Source organism: Anguilla anguilla, chromosome 5, assembly GCF_013347855.1.
Source record: "Anguilla anguilla isolate fAngAng1 chromosome 5, fAngAng1.pri, whole genome shotgun sequence".
In the NCBI taxonomy this organism is placed as follows: domain Eukaryota; kingdom Metazoa; phylum Chordata; class Actinopteri; order Anguilliformes; family Anguillidae; genus Anguilla; species Anguilla anguilla.
This window is the reverse complement of record NC_049205.1, coordinates 34,080,172-34,100,199: the sequence shown is the minus strand read 5'-3', so window position 1 is coordinate 34,100,199 and position 20,028 is coordinate 34,080,172. Positions and strand designations below refer to the sequence as shown.

The 20,028-nt window shown below is 42.1% G+C and overlaps 1 protein-coding gene across 4 annotated transcripts in view; it reads left to right on the top strand.

The window, feature by feature from the left end:
• Positions 1-1,457: 1,457 nt before the first annotated feature.
• The window catches only part of chd9 (chromodomain helicase DNA binding protein 9), a 101,353-nt gene continuing 82,782 nt past the window's right edge, over positions 1,458-20,028 (top strand). For 2 of the 4 annotated variants that reach the window (XM_035419056.1, XM_035419055.1), the window contains exons 1-2: positions 1,459-1,769; positions 10,200-11,859. In XM_035419056.1, the coding sequence (XP_035274947.1) occupies positions 10,348-11,859 (1,512 nt within the window). In that variant the 5' untranslated portion in view covers positions 1,459-1,769; positions 10,200-10,347. Of the gene's footprint in view, positions 1,770-10,199; positions 11,860-16,246; positions 16,365-20,028 lie in introns of those variants that run through there. The other 2 variants (XM_035419057.1, XM_035419060.1) reach the window with 2 other exon arrangements.

The following is a 20,028-nucleotide window of genomic DNA, read 5'->3' as shown; positions in this document are numbered from 1 at the left end:
ATATACTGTATCTGCCTCTCAGTATACTGTACATTTCAGAGGAACTTTGTCAGATGTACACAAAAGTATTTCCCTTGCAGTTATATCTATTATGCATCCCAAGTAATTAGAAAGTTGTCTGTCTTATGTCTAACAGACTATGGAAGATTTTCAGTGATTATTAATAAAATGTATTAGACAGCAATACATTTTTCTTTATGAACTTGCATTGAGCAAAAATACATTCCTATGATCATAAGCGGGAGAGAATGAACACTGGTTGAAGTCACAAAACTACTGGATGAAATTTTGGTTTGGTCCCTGTCAGTTATACAAATACACTAGGGCCTTTGAAATGAACAAGCGCGAATAGCTTTGACCGCACACGCGCATGCATCCATGTGTGCATGCATCCAGGCACACACCCTCACACAAACAGGTGACCTCTTCTTTGGCTCATGACCTCAATGCTCATGACCAACCTTTCCACAAAATATTGTGCAAATCTGTGAATCCATCGGGGAGTTAGGCGCCTTTTTGTGATAGACCACGTCCATCGCCACGACCCCTCTTGGTCAATCGGCCTTAAAGTTACTCAGCTCTACCTTCGGTCATGACCAACCTCCATGCCAAATTTCAGCCTCCTGGGGCGAAAACTGTGGCCGCTACGGGGCCAGAAACTTTTGTGGACCAACCAACCGACCGACCGATCGACAGAGCTATAGCTGCGGTCGCAGCTAAAAAGTGAGACACTTAATCCTCATACAAATACTGAATTGTTGGACCATGCCCAAACTAAATGAAACCCTTCTCTGCATCTTTCAAGATTTTTCTTGACAGTAAATAATTAAAAAATGTACCAAAGACAATCACTTTTAAACGTGTTTTAAATGGCAAAGTAATAACTGTTGGAGCATATTGCAGATATAATTCAGTTTAGCGGATATCAAAACAAATGCTATTAGTTTTTTCACTGTGACTGGCTTGTTCCTTTCTGAGTAATTACACTAATTTGGGAAATTCCGCGGGGTGGTGCGTTCAATTCTAATTTAGAACATATCGAATGAAGACGGTTCCAGAGAGAAGAAGGAATGGAAATCCGTAATGCCTTTAATAAATTGCACCTAGGTAGCCTGCTGGCTTGCTATTCAGTAAGGTACCTCTATTGAAAGAACTCGCCAATCACACCGTTGAGTCTTCGTCTTTGGGCATGGACGTAACTGATCTGTCATGGCTTGTGTGGCAAGGACATCGGCCCCTAGGGGGTAAGTGAATTTACGTAGGGCGCTGTTCCGCGACCTACCACCTGAGGACGCCGTACGCTGACGGCAGTTTTCCAGCACTTACTCTTCCTATCTTTCTCGACAGCTTACCCATTAGTATCCGGGAGACTACAGTTTATGCGAAAACAAAGTAAAACCTGCACCGATTGGCTTCAGCCCCTGCGCGGCCATCTTGTGTGTCCTCCCATTATACTCACTTGTCTCCTGGATCTCTCATCCGAACTAAGCCCTTAGCAGGTGTCTTTAGGACAAGTGCGAGACCTCAGTTCCCCGCTACCTAAAGGGATTCAAAATCTCGGCCGCCGGTGGTCTAAACTGTACAAGCTCACCGCTGTCCAATCAGAGAGAAAATAACTGATATGCAAATGACGTGTATCATCAAGTTGGCGGTGGAGGAACCTCCGAGTACGCCAGCTGCGGAGCAACTAAAACTTCGCAAATAAGCTTGCCCAAACCAAAATAATTCAGCAGTTATTGCTGTTTGCATGGGAGGATTGTTCCACCTCGGTAAGTGAAAATCATATATTTTTTAATTTAAAACTGTTTGCTGTTGACGTTAAAACAACAATTAAAACGACGTGCTGAAGTCGTTTTGACTGTCACTTCGATTGCCTATTGCTCTGTCTCAGGGAATCCCTGAGACACAGCTGCAAACGGAACTTTGCTAGATCATCGCTACAATATGCGGGCCAAAGCTGTCATCCCCCTTTGTGCTAAAAGGCATGCAATTAACGAGCGACTGTGGAACTAAAAGCAGGACTACAGCAGGTGCCCCTTTCTGTGGGTTTATTGGAACATTAGTAAAATTGTTAAATTTCGTCTGACTGTGAAAAGTCCCTGACTTGCTTACATTTTTATTTACATTCTGGACAGATGTTACCGAAATCGATTGAGTTGGTGCACTTTCGACACAAGCAATGCTGGTGTTATACCGTTTTCTACTATCTTCAGGTGAATGCGCACGTCAAGCTACACACCAGGCTTTTTTTATTTTGCTTAATTTCTACAGTTAAACTTTAAACGATAGTAGGCCTACACTGGATTGCAATAGGAGCCTAGACCATGAACTGTAGATTGATTGTGGCGGGTCGTAATAATTGCAAAGAGACTATTCAGCAATTTATCTTCAGTGTAGTGGTGAGCGCAGTCACCTCCTCCCCTGGAGATCCACCGTCGAGCCTCGCCTGATTCCTGCCGTGACAACATAGCCTACTTGTCAGTATTTACAAACTTACCAATATTGACAGCTAGAGGAGGGAATTGTTGCTTGTTGATAAGTGCAATTTTGAAGCTTCCAAAATCTGACACCCCTCCTACAGTAAAAATGCAGGCTGACAACCAGCAAACTCATCATTTCACAAAATCAACTCTTGTTACCAATAGTGAGACGGGAAGGTGCGAGTGGGGAGTCCAATTTTGGTAGGTGCAATTTAGATTTTAGATTTTGAGTATGCGTGGTGAATTTGGTGATTGTCAGATTTTTAGATTTTAATATGGGAGGGAGTCAGATATTGGCAGCTTCAGGGTGAGAGATGCGGGCGCAAACCACTCCGCTAAAGACGAATGACAGAGGAGTGTGACTTTTTGCAGTTATTACGGGCCACAGTCAATGCAGAAATATACAGTTTATGCTTCTATCGCAATTTACATTATTCGTTAAAATATTAATCGGAGAAGCATAATAAAGCAGTCATAGGGTAGTCGAAAAAATACACCGGCAATTGTGTCGAAAGTGCAGCAAGGTTAACACAGATTCGCTGTCGGTAACATCTGTATCCATAATGTAAACAAAAACGTAAGCAGGTCGGGGACCCTCCACTATCAGAAGAAATTTTACAACGTAGCCTACTTCAAACGGGGGCTAGAATGGTGTTAGTAGTGTCGACGATGACGAACTTGCATTCTGATCGTTGAGTCTTGACGTTATTGATTGACATGTTGATAAGTGGTTAAGTGGAAACGCATGTGCTATAGGCTATTCCCTAACTGATAAAATGAAAGGTATATGTCAGCTAGCCGAACTGCATCCGAGTAGAACTTTAAGTGGTCTCTTTTGAGTGCCGCTAACTGAGGAGTTTCCCGTTTCCATATCAGTATGGAATCAAGAAGCCTGCTAGGACCACTAATACAACAGTATCGGGCCAGCTACCCATAAAGCGAATTTAAGTGATAGTAATATAATAAAAAATAGCGGTCTGAAATGAAGTGCCCACCCACGCACAACCTGCACCGGCATGCCTAGTTGTTGTTCAGTGCGTCATCGCTAGCTGCCTAGCGTGAGATAAATCCAAGGAACTGGACACATTATCTGGTGGTTCAGAGTTTGTTTTGCAAGGTAGCAATGTGCATACATATTTTCGGACTCACGAAACCCGAAGGAAAGGACTCCATGTCACTTATAGTAATGGTATCTTAGCTATATTCAGCTAGCCATCGAGAACAGGTCGTCGAATCCTTTTTATACAGTCTCTATGGTCGAATTCCGTGGGACAGCCTGGCTTTAGCCGACGTGACCCAGCAAATAACGGACGAGTTGAACCAACCAAGATAGCCAAATGTCCCGCAGGCAGGCAGGCTGTACTGACATCCTATATATGCCTTCTGTGAAGATAAGGCTTCGGCGAGTTCAAAATGTCAACGCCTATTTTGCTAACGTCGCGCGATGAGCAAGAAAATATCTAGCCAACAGAGACGGTAACGTTTGCTGGGAAGCTAGCGATAGCACGCCAAGGTACGCCTCGGTGCAGTAATTCAGAAGGATAAAAGCTGCAATAAATGGAAGCAAGAAAGTTAGCGCACGCAGTAGCCTAATCTGCGAAGTGTGTAATGTTTTGGTAACCTCCTGTTGCTTGTTCTTTACTTGCATTTTTTATTAGTCGAATATACAAGATTGCTAACACTTATTCCACTTAAAAGCACCAGTTTTAGCTAGTTAATCAGCTAACATGGAACAGAGAGCACAAAAATGAATCCACACGTGAAAATGTTATTCCTAAGTAGACCTACACTCAGTTTTTTTAGCTTGCCCATATAGCGTCTTAATTTTATGTAGCCTAGTAAAAATAGTCCCCTGGACCCCGAATGACTTGTGACTTCTGAATTATGATCAATACTAGTTTACACGAACGGTGTAATAAATACGGCAAATGCTATATTTCGCTGATTGCGTGACATAAAAGTGACATTTAAACTTTTGTATAGAATATTTAATTTTGCACATCAGGATCAAGAGCTGACAAGATGTGCCGATCTAGATACCATGCCTGTTGTGTACCAGATGTGAGTGACCACTTTCACATATTGCTTAAACCTGTTCACCTGTGACATTGACAATAACTGTGGCCATAACTTGATCTGGTGACATTATGTTCAATCAAAGCATGTTTTGTCAACATTTTGTGTATGGCAGGTCCTGGCCAGGAACAAGAAATCATGAAAATAATTTTGTACTCGTACAGTCTGCGCTGTTTCAATTGAAGTTGAGCATTGGAGCTTTGATGAGAACCATGTGTTATGGTTATCTGAGACCTAAATCGAGCTTTTTGGCCATGCTCACCAGCCATGGTTTTGGCATCGGAAGGATGCTCATGTTGAAAAGGGCATCATACCTTCAGTGAAATATGGTGGTCTTTGTTACGGGGTTGTTTCGCATCAGAAGGTTCTGGCACATTTTAAAGCCCATGGAATCCTGCCAGCGGTACCAAAACATTTTGGCCACTGACCTGATTTCCCTCCTATTGGAGGCTAAAACCTGTCCACAAATGGATCTTTCTGCAAGATGATGATCCCAAGCGTACCCCAAAATCAACCAAGAAATGACCACAAAATTACTGTTTTGCAAGGGCCATTTCAATATCCAAATTTGAGCCTCGTTGACCATTTGTGGTTTAGAGAGCAGTCCACAAACTGCAGACTGAAGAATCTGAAATATTTGGACAGATCATGTATGGTGGAATGGACAAAGACACTCATTTGTAAATCTCATAAAATGCTACAGAAGACGACTTGGTTGTTTTATCATTGCATGTATGCATATTTGTGTGTGTGCATACTGCAGACATGGAATCATTGTGTAATGTTCTTGTAATGCAGTTGTGCAAGTGTTCAATGTCTGTAACTGGAAGCATGCTAAATTACTGTAGTAATTGTGATTTATCATTGCAGACTCCAGCTAAAATCATATTTACCCAGGGTTTACATAGTATGCTGGTCTCACTGCTTCAGTGACATGGTGGCTGCTGTAACAAAAACACGAAAGTTCACTTTCAGGAGTTTATAAAATACCTATAATTTAAGTTTTTAGTAGCCTGTGTGTCTTTGAGTGGCCCAAGTAGTTTTTGTGTGTGATGAAGGATATTTTAGGTACAGAAGGATATTTTATAACCTTCTGGCTTTACTCCTATCATTCATGGATTTGTAGTCTGAAGCAAGAAAATACACTTCAAATACCTCCAAACATCTTATACTGTGACATTACTCCTCTAGAGGTTGTATGTGTGTATATTACCTGATCATTCTTTTTATATCAATATTTCTTACTCGGGTCCTTGGGAGTGAAGTGCTTATGTTGCTTGAGAATTGAAAAGAAAAGAAGTACCGGCAGAATATAAAAAAATAATGTTTAAAATTGTGAATGATGCTATGAAATTAATATGAATATGCATTCACCATAAAAAATGTTAGTGAATTTTATAGTAAAAGTCCATAAAATATCAAAGGTACAAAATTGTAAACAGCTGAAATGTAAATAATTGTAGGCTTTACAGTGAAACAATGTTATACATTTAACATTTTTTAGATATAGGCTACAGCCTGCTATGGTGTGATAAAAATACTGTTATTATACTGCATAACGGTGGAAACTCCAGGTTGAGAAAGTAAAAGTCCTCTCCAGTATTTTGTTCTAATCACTTGGATTTGCTAATTAGTACAATTATTCAGCCAGGAGGTAGAACTAGGCTAATAGGCAAAATCATCTGAGTTCAGGGGTGAAAGAAACACATGGCAGGACTTTTACAATCTGACCTCTGGACTTTCCACCTATGCTTATTTATATGGTGAAGTTCTGGGAACCCAGTTACCAATATTTTACTGTAAAATTAACTTTTATTTTTTTACAGTAGTCTGTGGAAATATAATTTTTTTGGTACAAGCTGCTTTGAGTTTACATGAGTTGTTAAACCACAAACCCCTCAATACCCTGATACCTGCCATTGTAAGGTGGGTAGGTCATCAGAACCTTTGTATATCTAAAATATACGCATACTACTACTGAAAAATAACAACCATCAGATGCATAAATTATGGAGGTCTAGTCAATTTGGCTCTCAACAGAACCTTTAGCCTTTATGTAAATTGGACTTGAAAGCATTAGATACTGTAGCTTCTGTAACTATGACATGATGGACACCAAACTGCTTTTCATTGCGAACCTGCCCCAGGCTCCTCTATTAATGAAAGGGATTCTGGTCCCATATATAATGCGAATGCGGCCATGCCGCATTTCGTACCGTCTCGGATGATTTTCCAGTCTGAAGCGAAGGAGTCCAGATCCCACGATAAATGAATAATGAATCTGGCAGTGCTACAGCTGTGACCGAAAGGCTCAGTCAGATGCTTTTCCGGCGCCGTGCTATCTGGCATGTCGGCAGTCAGCGGCTGATTGCAGCGCTCCGTCATTCGAGGTCATCGCGTGGTCAAGACGAGCAGCAGCCAGACGTTTGAAATCTTATCAGCTGTCTCTGCCTCCCCCCACGCAGGATGGCAGGTGGCGTGCCACTCAGTGCCGCAGATGGCCGTGTACTTTTATATGAGTCGTCTGAAAGGAACTAATGACACAGCAGTATTGGTTGGAATTTGGCACGCGTCTGTAACTGCACCTGCGATGTACCTGTTTAGGGGATAAGCAGCGGTGTCAAGTGCAAGTGTGACCCATCCTCTGTCAATTTGGCAGCAACGGGGGAACACCGCGCATGTAGCCTACGTAGCTGTACTGAGTAATAGAACCTGTAGATGTACCCAAAAGGAATGGATGGATTTGCTCAAGCACTTCAAGTATAGAAACCAATGGTATCGCATCACAATTCGTAAGTCAGATTGTGATGCAAGCGATCTGATTAGCCTAATAATTTGGTATGCATAACATATTTAAACTTCTTAAATTTTTTTAAATGATGAAGTTGAAAATAGAAAAAAGGTATAGTAAATAGAAGTGGAATTCACATGTGAATATTTCATGAGAGTTGTGCTTTTGGATAGCAAATGGGGCTGAACCACAAATTGTCACACCACTGGAACACCAACAGATGCATGGCTGTGACTACATGCCAGCAGCTTCTTGCATCCCATATGTTGCAGCAGGCTCAGCAGAAGAACAAGCACAAAACCATCCAGACCCACGGCGCTACTTGGCAAACTATATTTTTTGGTTGATTTTACACACTCATATGGCAGTTGGTTGAAAATAGACACTTCATGCTACAATCATGATAACAGCAATGACTGTGGACTGTGTGAAGTTTAGGTAGCAAACAACAAGACTGAATCCTTTTGACGTAATTTACATAGAAACTATACTCTCAGATCGCCTAGTTTCACACACTGTGGCCAAGCGGAATCGATAACGTTTCAGAAAATATATGATGTTAAAAGATTTAATTCAATCTTCTACTGTGAGTTTAGCCGTTTATTGAAGGTGTGACAGAAAATTTCGGTGCCGCTCACTTTAATCGAATGTTTTTCACATTTACCGTTCGATTGAGCAAGTACAATTCACAGTACATGTTTATGGGTTAGAGCTGTCAGATTGTGCTAGCTACTTTACATGAACCTTGTGCGGTGATCAGTAAAGGCTAACAGCACAGTACCACTTAGCCCACTTCTTGTCACTTTTACCACCACTATAATGAACACAAAAAAGGCTACAAACTACCTTTTCAATGAGAAATGTGTTGTCGAGTTCATGCGCATACACTGCTGGTGACATTTTAAAGCTCCGTTTTGCCCTCCGTAGGGGAGAGCGAGGTATGTTGTCACACTTTTCACTCTTTCTTACATTGACTGGGCGCAATACATCACAATGGTATAAATGTCATACCAAATGAAAGAAAGAAGTCTTGGGTACATATTTTGTATTCATTACATCTTCATATCTTATTTCAGTCCAAAGTTGTAGACAGTTAGGCTAAATACAGTGTGTGCACTTGTGACAACTTGCCCCATCAGCGGGTAAGTTGTCACACTATGTCGGATAAGTTGTCATATTGGATTATGAACAAATAAAAACACAACTACTTAATTGTGAATATAGATTTTTTTATTTCAAATTCAAAACCAAATTCAACATCATTAAAGAACTCAAAACAACAAACAATCACCCGTAAATAACAACAAACAACATCCGTATCTGACTAATCAGACTCATCCTCAGAGTTACAGTTCTGGCACACATACCTTGCCTGGCCTGAGGTGCTAGATATATTGGTTTATTGCTAGGTCACAATATACTGAACAAGCTGCATCTCCAAATCAGGTGAAGAAACCTGCCGTGGCTTTCTATAGCCAGCCACTGTTGCTGGCACGGCTGCCTGACTTTCTACTTCTTCTGTGGGAACCTTTTGACAATACCGAGTCAGAGTATGGTAATTTATGCCAAAATCCCTCACCGTACTCCTGATTGATTTCTTTTGCAACTTCACCTGCCTCACTGCCTTTAACATTATATCAGGTGGCGTGCTGCCATTCTCCATCTTTCTTTCATAATTTCAAACCATCTTTCTTCATTCCTTCCTCCCAAAGTTTCTCTCTCTGGGGATTAATAAAGTTTATCTATTCTACTATTCTATTCCTTCCTTCCTTCCTTCCTTCCTTCAATTCCTTCTTTCCTTCCTTCCTTCAAAATATCACAGTATCACAGTGTTTTTTGAGCATGTTCTGTGTGCCTATTTATACATTGAGACAACTTGCCTTAAACTGACATGTGTGCTAATGTTGGCTAAATCTCAAGGTTAGCTCAACATAGGACTGCAGATAAAGTATCAAAAGACACTTTAATGTCTCCTCTACTCAGCAAAAAATATAATTTTTAACATTCATGCCTAACAGTGTTTTATTACATAAAATGTAAAGTATCATTTTTTTACTTTTGAAGGTGAAAAATAAGAAAATTATGCTCACCTCAGAATAGAGTGACTTTGACCACATGTGAACAGGAATTTGACCATAGAACATGTAGTCACACAAAGTAGCTATTTGATTTTTGAGATAGCGCCTCTTCTATTGGAGGTATGAACAATGTGACAACTTACCCGCATGACAACTTACCCTGTTCTCCCCTGCTATATAGCTAGCTAGCTATGGCACGTCCTCACCTCTGTAACATTATTTGTTGTCCTCCATGTGTCCATACATCTGTATCGGTGTTTGTAGCTGTGTGTCCTTAGTTCCTACTCATGCGTGCAGGATAGCATCTGTACGCGCTAACTAGGTTAACTAAAGTAGGCGATCCGTATGTGCTAACTAGGTTAGCTAAAGTAGGCGAAACGCGAACATGTTAGGGCTAGCTAAAGTAACGTTAGGTGATAAAGCTGTGCTTAAAAATGTTGTGCCGTACCACCTGCGCATGCGTCCTACTAAGCGAAGCACCACCTGCGCATGCGTCCCACCAAACCTCCCTCAAACGTTGTCCGTGAGTGAGTGAGTGAGTGAGTGAGAGACCACAATTTGCCACAGTTTTTCTATTGCCTTGCATCTCACTTTTGGTTTTAATTACAGTATAGAGTTATAAAATTTGGCCCAGAAAATGTATTGGATGTATTGGATCTTTGGTTTGTTAAACCACAATACAACATAAATAAGCATTTCCATGTGTCACTTTGATGTTGAACATGCTTGGGAACCTGCAGAGTCTGACTGACCACTCTATATTTTCCCATGCAGGAATGCTTTGGAATGTGGCACAGAGCTATCTCATCACTCTACCTTGATGGACGACATGTGTTCCTGTAGCCTTTGAGGATTTTGGCCAACGACAGCTAGAAGCTGGCTGTCCTTTCTGAGGGTACTGGAAACACCTTGAGTTGGCACGATGGCCGACCCCATGATGGACTTCTTTGATGACCCAAGCCTGTTTGTCGGAGGGCTGGATGGGTTGTCAGAAGAGGGCTTCACGGCGGGGCCTGTGTCTCTGGTGGACGAGCTGAATCTGGGCCCCGAGTTTGAGTCGATGCAGGTGGACCTCTTAGCTGCTGGGAAGCCCACTTGCTTGGACCCCCACTCATCCTCCACTTCCTCACACCAAGGCTTGACCTTTGGGCATCAAGTGGGCCATTTCAACACCACGCCGGCCATGCACCCAATTGGGCAGCTGTTGCCTGGCACTGAGCATAGCCGTGGCTGCGGCACGTCGGCTCGGAACCAGTTCCACATTTCCTCCGCTCAGCAGGTGCACCAGTCTAACGGGCTGTACGCAGACAGCAGCCCCATGTGGGGAAACCAGAACCACAGTGGGAGTCACTTCCACCCCTTGCCACAGCAGCTGCAGCAGCAGCAACAAGGTCACCACCAACACCTTAACCATCATACCCAGTTCCAGAGCTCCCAGCAGCAATCCTCTGCCCAGTCTGTGCACCAACATGGAAAATCTTTCACAGACCGTAGCCACTACCAACTTTCCTTTTTTCCAAGGAACCTTGCCGAGAAGCAGCAGCAGCAGACCCATCATAACCTTCCTCACGCCTCACAGCTCTACACTGAGCAGAACGAAGGGCCGTTTCACCAGAGAGGCTCCCTCAGTGCCTTGAACCAGCCCAAGTCCTACCAGGAGATGTGCAGCACATCATTCTCAGGTGGCCCCGAGCAGCAGCAGAATGGGATGCAGAGCTTCCAAGGGGGTTTCCTGTACCCTGCCCCACCAGCGAACATGGCCCCACAATTCCCCAGGTCATCTGCACCTGCATCACACTCCCTTCCATCCTGCTCTGTGAGCTCTAGCACCGCCTACTCCCAGTCACCATACTCCTTCCCCAGACAGCTGGTGCCGGATGCATGCGGGTCTCCATCTTCTGCTCTGATGCCAGCGATTACCAACGTCCCTGCCAGACCTGCAGCTCTGCGCTCATCTGCGCCCAAATTCTTAGGGGCTGGGGATACCTTCTCCTTGCTCCCCGGGATGGGGAAGCATCAGCACCAGCAGCAACCGCTTGCCATGTGCCTGGGTGGAGAGTGCCCTTTCCCGGGCATGCAAGCTCAGGGAAATTACAGCCACCAGTCAGAGATTTTACCTGAAGGCAATGGCTGCCTTCCTGGCACTATGAGCCAGGTTCAGTCGAACCAGCTAGTGGAGCGCAAGTCAGTCTTATCGCCAGCATCCTGCAGCAATGGCTATCAGGCTTTGGATGAGAACCTGCTGGCAGAGGCTCACAGTGGAGGGTTTGAGGGACTGGAGACCCCAGATCTCTTAGGAGAGGATCTCTTGCCCCAGCTTGAAGCTGCCCTAAGTCAGGATACCGCTTTGAAACAGCTGGATGAATCAAAATTCTCCTGGACAAATGGCTGTCAGGGAAAAGAAGTCCTCTCTGTCTCCCTCCCCATCATGCAGGTAAGACTCAAAACCAAGTTTGCAAGTTAGCAACCTGTATCACAATCTCCCCGGAGTCTTAACTCTCAGTGATACTTGAATACGAATACGATATATTCTGAAAATAGTGGTTTAATAAAGCCATTTAACTGGGGATTGTGAAAATTGAGTGTTGCCATGAGAATATAGAGTCGGTGTTGGGAACCAGCTGTCAGTTTTGTTTGATGGTTTGTGGCTTTATAGAATCAGCTTCTGAGGAAATTATCAGCTGGGCGGCCTCTGCATAGATGGTGTGATAACGCTGACGTGATTTTCCAGGCACGGCAGGGAAAACGCCTGCCACCTATGTAATGTTTAACCAAGCTGGAAAGAGCTTCTGAATGTTTTTTGGGAGCCGTCAAACGTGGTTGAGTGAGCTTCTCCTTTAAGTGATGATTCATCTCAGCCGCTCAGACCTCAGGCAATAGATACAGGCTAATCGAGAGCAGCAGCAGTGCCTTTAGGACTTACCGTGCGTGCTTGCTAAGCATGCTTAAGGCTATAATGAGATGTGGGTCAGTGCAGGTTGGAGTCCCTGTGAGGTTGTGAGTTGGAGCCTGGATCCGTTTCAGCTGCTGTACCCTGTGTGTGTGTGCGTGCGTGTGTCTGCATCTCGGTGTGTCTCTGTGTGTTTGTTCTCATGAGTGAATGCAAGCCGGCGTGTGGGCGTCTCTGACTGTGTTGTTGCACTGGTGTTTATCTTCTCAGAAAGTCCCACAGAGTGCAGTGACCTCAGACACAAGTTTAAGTGTGCATCAGAGCCTGTAGCAGAGCAGCAGCCCTACACACCCATCCAGCCAATGGCAAAGCTGCTGCTTACCAGAGAGCCATTTAGTATTCAGCGAGTTGACCAGCTCAATGTAATTGTGTTGTGTATCTGAGTTTCAAAGGTATGCGGCCAGTGGCTTGTCAGGCAGTAGGCATTGTGACCCAGAAGTCTGTTTTCCCCCACACAGACCCACCTTTGAAATTAGGCATGGAAAATAGCTGTATTGCTAAAAATTCCCAATGCCATATCCTCTGTCTGCACTATTGTCTACACCAGCCCTTTCATAGAGGCCCAAGGAAAAACGGAATGTGTGTGTGTGTGTGTGTGTGTTTGTATCTGTATGTGTGTGCAGGCTGGGTAGCTTTTTGCCGTCTAGCACATTTGCATAATTGTGACCAAACCAGAACTAAATTTTCTATTCTGGAGCTACTGTAACTTGATAACTAGAGGAATGTCCTCTAAAGTAAAGGCCGTTGTTTTGCTGTAGGTTGATGCTGAAGTGAAAAACTAGGACATTTGAGGCCTACTGTCAACAAATTGAACTTGAATTTTGTGTGCCATGTCTTTATTCCAGTGAGAGTGTATTGATATTGTGAATGTTCTGTATTCACATACAGAGTGTTCAGTAGGTCAAGGCCCTGCTTTAACGAGTTTCAATAGATCCCATTGGGACACAAATAGCCACTCTCTAAGATGACCTGAACATTGAAAAAAACCCTATACTGTTCATTTGAATGCCACTATTGAGTAACTTTTGTAGCCACACTTGCAGGGTCTAAAATGACCTTTTTCCCCTGCAAGCCACTGTGACAGGGTGATGGAAATTTCTACCTGCCACTCTGAATTTTTACCTGCCACTTCTAAAGACATCAGAATGAGCATACACATGCAGACCCTTATAACATCAGGGACTTTGCTTGCTCAGGGACTTTGCTAGCTCCAGGTACACAGCGCAAAGTATCCTTGTGCCCTAATCATAACCCAACCAGTCATGTCAGTCAAGTGACTTTTTTTTTTTTTTTTTACTGTTCCCTACATCCCCAGCCTCTTGGCTCTTTTTTTCTGGAGACTGAAATATTCCAGGAAAACTGTATGTATTAGGCTATATGTTTGCACGCTAGCTTCCAACATGAGTGAAAAGAATGGGTTGGGAATATTTGGTTTAATTTCTTGATTGACACTCTTGATAATTGCCTAATACCAACACCAGAGAGAGTGAAGTCGACTGTTGATCAAAGTGGCATGGCACCCATGGTCTATTCACATTTCCTCTTCTTCTTCTTCTTTGGCCAAAACCAAAGAACAGGTACAGCCCACAAACTTAAAATCTGTGATGCCAGAAATGTGCTTAACACTTTTTAGAATAACACATTCAAGTAGACAAGCATGGACTGGGCAGAAGTAGCCTACTCATGGGCACAGATTGCCAGTGCATCATAGTAACCTAATAGCTGAGTGTGGGTGTTTTGTAATATTTTCAAGCTGAAAATGCTGCATAGTATGCCTTTAACTGAGCCCATGGGACTGTCAAAAGCATCTGATCTGAAGATCTGTGACCTGGAGCAGAATAGGGGCAAAGGAGGTCAGCAATGTAATGGAGATCAGATATGTAATCAAAAAAATTTAAACATTTTCATTAGCCATTCTGCCCTATCCCAATCTTGGCTGTTAAATTACGTATTTGCCCCATTTTGATTTAATTAGTGGCATTTTGTGGTAGCTTGTTTATTATTTTACATATTTTACTTTTTTAATCTAATACTCTGTTACTGCTCATAATTTTCTTTCTGTTGAGGTGAAGTGTTTAAGATAGTGATTTAAGATAGCCTAAGCCTAAGCATTGTTCTAAATAGAAATGCACATATGAACATTACAACACTGTCCACTTAATTCATTTATTTTCATAATAGCCTGTTTTCTAAATTTGTATTTTCTTTATTGGTGGACGCATATTATTAAATAGTATTTAGCTTACTGTATAGCCTATTGTCTATTGTGCCCGAACCTTCTAATATTCTTCTAGTCTCTGTTATAGCCTAATCATACAACAGAGTCTATGATGTAGGCCTACGTTTATTATCAGCAGGCTATAGGTATTGCAATACAGAAATATTTACATTATTTCTGAAAGATGCAAGGCGCCTTTTCCATTCTTTCTCTGTGTTGGTGGCTTGGTCAGCTGCACTGCCAAATATTATGCATGCAACCAAAAAGTAACCAATTAGTGAAGTTAATTGGTTAAATCCCAAAGTCCCAAAACACCTAGCCTAAATACCGAGGGATGAGTGAGCGAGAAAGAGATAGCCTAAATGGAGGCTGCCTTGTCTCTTTTTGACAATAGGCTTCGATGTTGCAAGATACATCCCTCTTGCCTATTTTGCCATGCCTAACTTGACTGCTACAGCTCGAATTTGTTTCGCTTGAATAGGTTATTGCCAAGGAATGCATTTTTGGCTTTCTGTTGTGCATTCTGCTGTGTGGCACTATGCTCTATGAAGGTGCAGCGCCTGCTGGTGGAAGTGGAGTTACTGAAGTCGACATTGTCTGTGCTATCACAGTATGCAGCGCCCATCGTGATAGCTGTCAATCATCGTAGATGTTCACTACTTTTGTCATATGGCCCAGCCATATGTTTGTTCCTAGTGAGTATTGTGCAGATTCATTAAAGAGTGTGGAATTGATCCTCTAGTTGCTTTATCTTTTGACATGAAGGACCATTGCACAGACTTATCTCACACTCATATCTTTTTTATCTTGGTACCCTGACATTTCCCCGCACTGTGTTGCTCATGCTAATAAATCATGTGGTAAGTTCAAACAAACCACATACGCCATTTTTAATTTGTGTTCTGAATGTGGGTGAGTGGATGTCCTAGAAATGGCATCGTCCCTCATTCAGTGATTGAGTAACTGGCTAACTCACTGAGTGAGCAGGCTCTACCATAATGGTTGGTTTCCACTAGGGGCACTAGAAGGTTGAAAGACCAGCAAAGCAGTTGCCACCAATGACAGGAACTGCTGACTCTTTCTGTTCTTCAGAGGAGAAAAGATGGGGTTAACTGTCAGCTCACCTGTTTGTGGGAACATTGTGGGAAATTGTGTTGTGAAGTGAGCATGTCTTTACTAAAAAGTGTGTTCCTCAGAAACACTCTTAAGAAAAATAAAAGCTCTGCTATGCTCAGTACTGTTATTGTACGTAGGCAATGTGTGCTGGTGCGTGAACTCCTTATATCAGAGATTTGAATTAAAACTCCATCACCCAGGGGGAGAAGAGTAAGATGTAAGAAGAGGGCTGGGGGGTCCTTGTTAGCTTTATCACTTCCTAACACGGTCGGGGGGGGGGGGGGGGGGGGGGGAACGAAAAAGATTTATATAACTGTGAGCCAGGCACAGCTGCAGTCAGGCCTGAAACCCAACACCATGTCACTTATTGGTGGAGGAGGGGCCGTCTGCTGCTGGGAACCTGCCCTCTGCATATCTGATTGGCTGTTTGCTCGTTCTTCCAGACTGCTCCCTCCCAGCATTACAGAACTGTCTGCCTCAGAGAGCTGTGGGAGGGGGTCAGAGGTGAACAGGAAGTCGTTTTTGGATAAACCGGGCAGTCCTGGCAACGGGTGGAAGGAGGACAGTGGGAGGGTGCTGTAATAGAGAGGGGAAGTTGTTCCTGCATTTAGACTCTGAAGAGCATGTGGGATCCCCGGGCGGCCCGAATTGCACAGTAGGTTATATGAACTTTCTCTCTCTCTCTTCTTTTTTTTTTTTCTTTTTTGGGAATGGCGTTTTAGCGCGTTCTGTCTTGAAGGCAGCGGTTCGAGACGGCTGGCGGCAGGCATGTTTCGCGCGCGGCTGGAAATTCAGGCTCATGGACGAGTGACGCAACTTGAACTCCGCAAGCCCTAGACCCGCCACCTTTTAACCTCAGTGGCACGAGACTTTTCTCCCAGCAGTCCAGCAAAACTCATTTCCTGTCGTGTGTGAGGGAGAAAGGAAGGAGAAGCGCTTTTGTAGTGACTGCAAACAACAGGTGCTTATTGTTACTGTGAAAAAATGAGCAAATATGTAACTTGACTTTTATTTCCATGTATTTTTTTTACTTCATAAAGGTGGTTTTAGAGGTTGTTTTATTGCAACTGTAGTCAGTTTTGTAACTTTATAGTGGGTTTTTGCCCATGGCGACGGCAGTTGGCGTATGAGTTACTTATTGTTGAAGGGTTGAGGGAATCATTGTGTGAACAGGTTTCTCAGGTAGCTAGGAGATGTAGAAAGGTCGTTGGTTGCCATGGATTGTGGGCAGTGAGTCAGGGGTTTGTTTACATAAAGAAACCTGTGCTTCACAACATTTCCTTGCTCGCAAGGACAAGGCCGTGTTTACAACATTAAATGTTTTATAAGGAATGGGTTAAGATAAGTGTGGTATTTATACAAATACTCTGTTTTTTTTAAAGTTGGCTGAGTAGAATTGATTAAAATTTTTTTGTACATTTGTTTATAAGTTAACAATTTGGTCTCATAAAATGTGTAACGTTTAGCATTTATCTCTGTGTTTATCAGTTCCTATGCAAATGAACAAGATGCTGTATTTGAAATATGGTTAGAGGCTGAAGATTAAGCCTCATTATCAATTCTTTGGAACTGCAGTCATGCTTGGTTGTCACTGTACCTTACAATGACTGTCACTGGACTATATATGGCTTAAAAAGTCAGGTAAAAAATATATATAAATGCAATATAAATATAAGGTGCAGTATAAAAAATGTAGCTGGCCTGTGGTTCAGGGGAAATTTGTGTGTTTGTAATGCATGCTGTTTACTTTTATCAGCTTGCAAACATGACGGTGTCTTTGAGGCCGAAAGCACGTATTCTAGCTAGTAACACTAGCATAAGTGTTTGGACTGTAGTTTATTGGGGTAGTCTACACCTACATACCAATAGATATTACTTGGGACAGGTCTGTTTAGATTCCTTCTTTGGCACATGAAAGATCAAAAAATTGTTAATGTTTTTCAGTCACTGGATGTTTCAAAGGATGTAACTTTGTGTGATTGTGAACGGTTTCATTTGATTCATATTTGTTTTAGTTTTGTTTTTGAATCCTGAACAGTTTATGATCTAGGCCTAGTTGTTTGGTAATGAAATTGACCCCGAATGGCTGTGCTAAGCATGGGTGGTGTGTGACCTTTGACCTGCAGTTAGTAAAGTCTGGAAATCTCTGTGTTTATCTGCCAGTGACCAAAGGCTAACATCTGGCTCATTTTCCTGCCATACTTCTACTGCTACAGCAATCAACTCGCTATTGCTAATAGCCTACTTCTAAATAAATCTATATTAGGCCTGTATTGACATAGGCCTAGATATTTCCCAGGTGAATATTGCAACCAACAGGAAAGTAACTGTAAACAAGGAAGTGGAAATATTCGTTGCTGTGGTATCCGTGAGCGTCGTCTCATCTTGTTGCTTTGATGTGGTCAGTTTTTGAACGTTTCAAACCATGAGTTTTGTGAAGAGTCACCAGTTTCAGCTTGTTGCCTCTGGAATCTGGTCTGAACTAGCCTTTAAATTCCGTGGAATGTAAAGCAGTCTTCAGGAAAAAAAGAATACTGAATTTAAAACATAATGTGTTCAGCAGTCCACCACGGCCTGGTGAACACCATTACCACATATGACATCCAAGCTATCAACGGCAACAACAACCTCCTGGATAGATTCGTTATGGTTTAAAGTTGCATTTTGTGGACAAAATAACAGTAGAAGATCTACAGATTATTATTTAGAAAAGGTATAATTCTGTGCCGTTACATATGTTATACATATGTAGCCTATTTTCATTTGGAACCGCATTTGCATTGTGGTAAACTAGAAACTGTTGACGGGAAATGAACAACCAAATCAAAAACAAATTGGGGGCAGGGGCAGATCTACTAGGGCCACCCAAATAATGTCAATTCACAAAATGTGTACGATTGCATTTGCTCGTAAACTGTGTGTAAGAACGGTTCCAAGAACGTTTCGGCATTCATCTTTTTTTTTTCTTATCTGTATTTGTTCATGGCTGTTTCCTTATGCTAATCACATGAATTGCAAATAAAATTAACAAACAGTCAGCATTCATTATCTCATGCACCTGGGACATGCACAAAAACTAAAGGTCTGCGCATGTGTCATGAATCCCATGTTGGTTTTTCGTAATAACATTTTAAAGAACAAAAGTAAGAATAATTTAACAAAAGTTTGTGAATGAGGCCCAATGTTTGAGAAACACTGTATAGGCTATGCATCAGAATATGCTTGAGTAGCAGTGTATATGTCTGAGTAGGAATGCTGATCTAGGATAATATTGCTATTAGGGGTTGGACCGTTTATGGGAAAATGCAATTGGAAAATTGGAATTTAAATTATTATTATTTTATTTTATTTTATTGCAAAAAAACTTTCCATCAGGTATTAATAGCGGAGGTGCTGCACCTGCATGAAGTCACAAGCACCTCCACTAACATAAATCAATAAAACCTCAGACTCCGACTCAGCAGAGCTAGGCTATGAAGTTCAACAATATTGTTGCATTTGTGATTAAAAGAATGCACTGTTGTTTGGTTCAATTGAGTTTTTTTTCATTATTTTAAATCTGCAGAACTTGAAGTTCAAAATAATTTCTGTTCTAAGTTGGGCAATTGCCTGCATCATGGGAGATGTATTTCAAGTTGTCAGTGTCATTCTATAGTGTGTCCCATGAATATTGATATTTTAGAACTCTAATTCCTGCCTGACACTGCAAGAGGAAGGCTAGACATTTTTGTCTAGTGTCACAAAGCCTGTCAGCTTGCTCGATTTCAGAAAACTTGAGTGTTCACCTTGTGTACTTGATATTGTACCTTTTTATCATATTAAATTGAAAAGAATTGCCCTCTCTTTATAAAAAGTCTTATTTCAGCAGAACTGCTTTTTAAAATTAAGTTTGTAATTTTTGTAATTGGAAATAATGAATCTTCAGATTATCATAACAATGATTGTTAAAATGCACCCCAGGTTAAAAGTCTTTTGATATTATTACCCTAAATTGGCTTACCCTAAAAGGACAGATACAATTGTAAGAAAAACCTGACAATTCTCTTAAAAACCTGGTGGTATTGAACAAATTGGAGGCCCACTTACCAAGAGTGGCCAGCAGAGTTCATGGGTGTTTAAATTCAGAGGGCCACATACAGCGTATAGGCTATTTTCCGTATGATTGGATACTGGTGGCCCAGATGCAACTAGATGCAATAATACCATATAAACTGTGGGCAAAATGTTTTGATAGAAAAATTTTCAGGCAATTATGATTTTTAGATAAATTGTTCGATATAGGCTATAGCCTAAGTTGATTGCACTTTACTCATTAATTT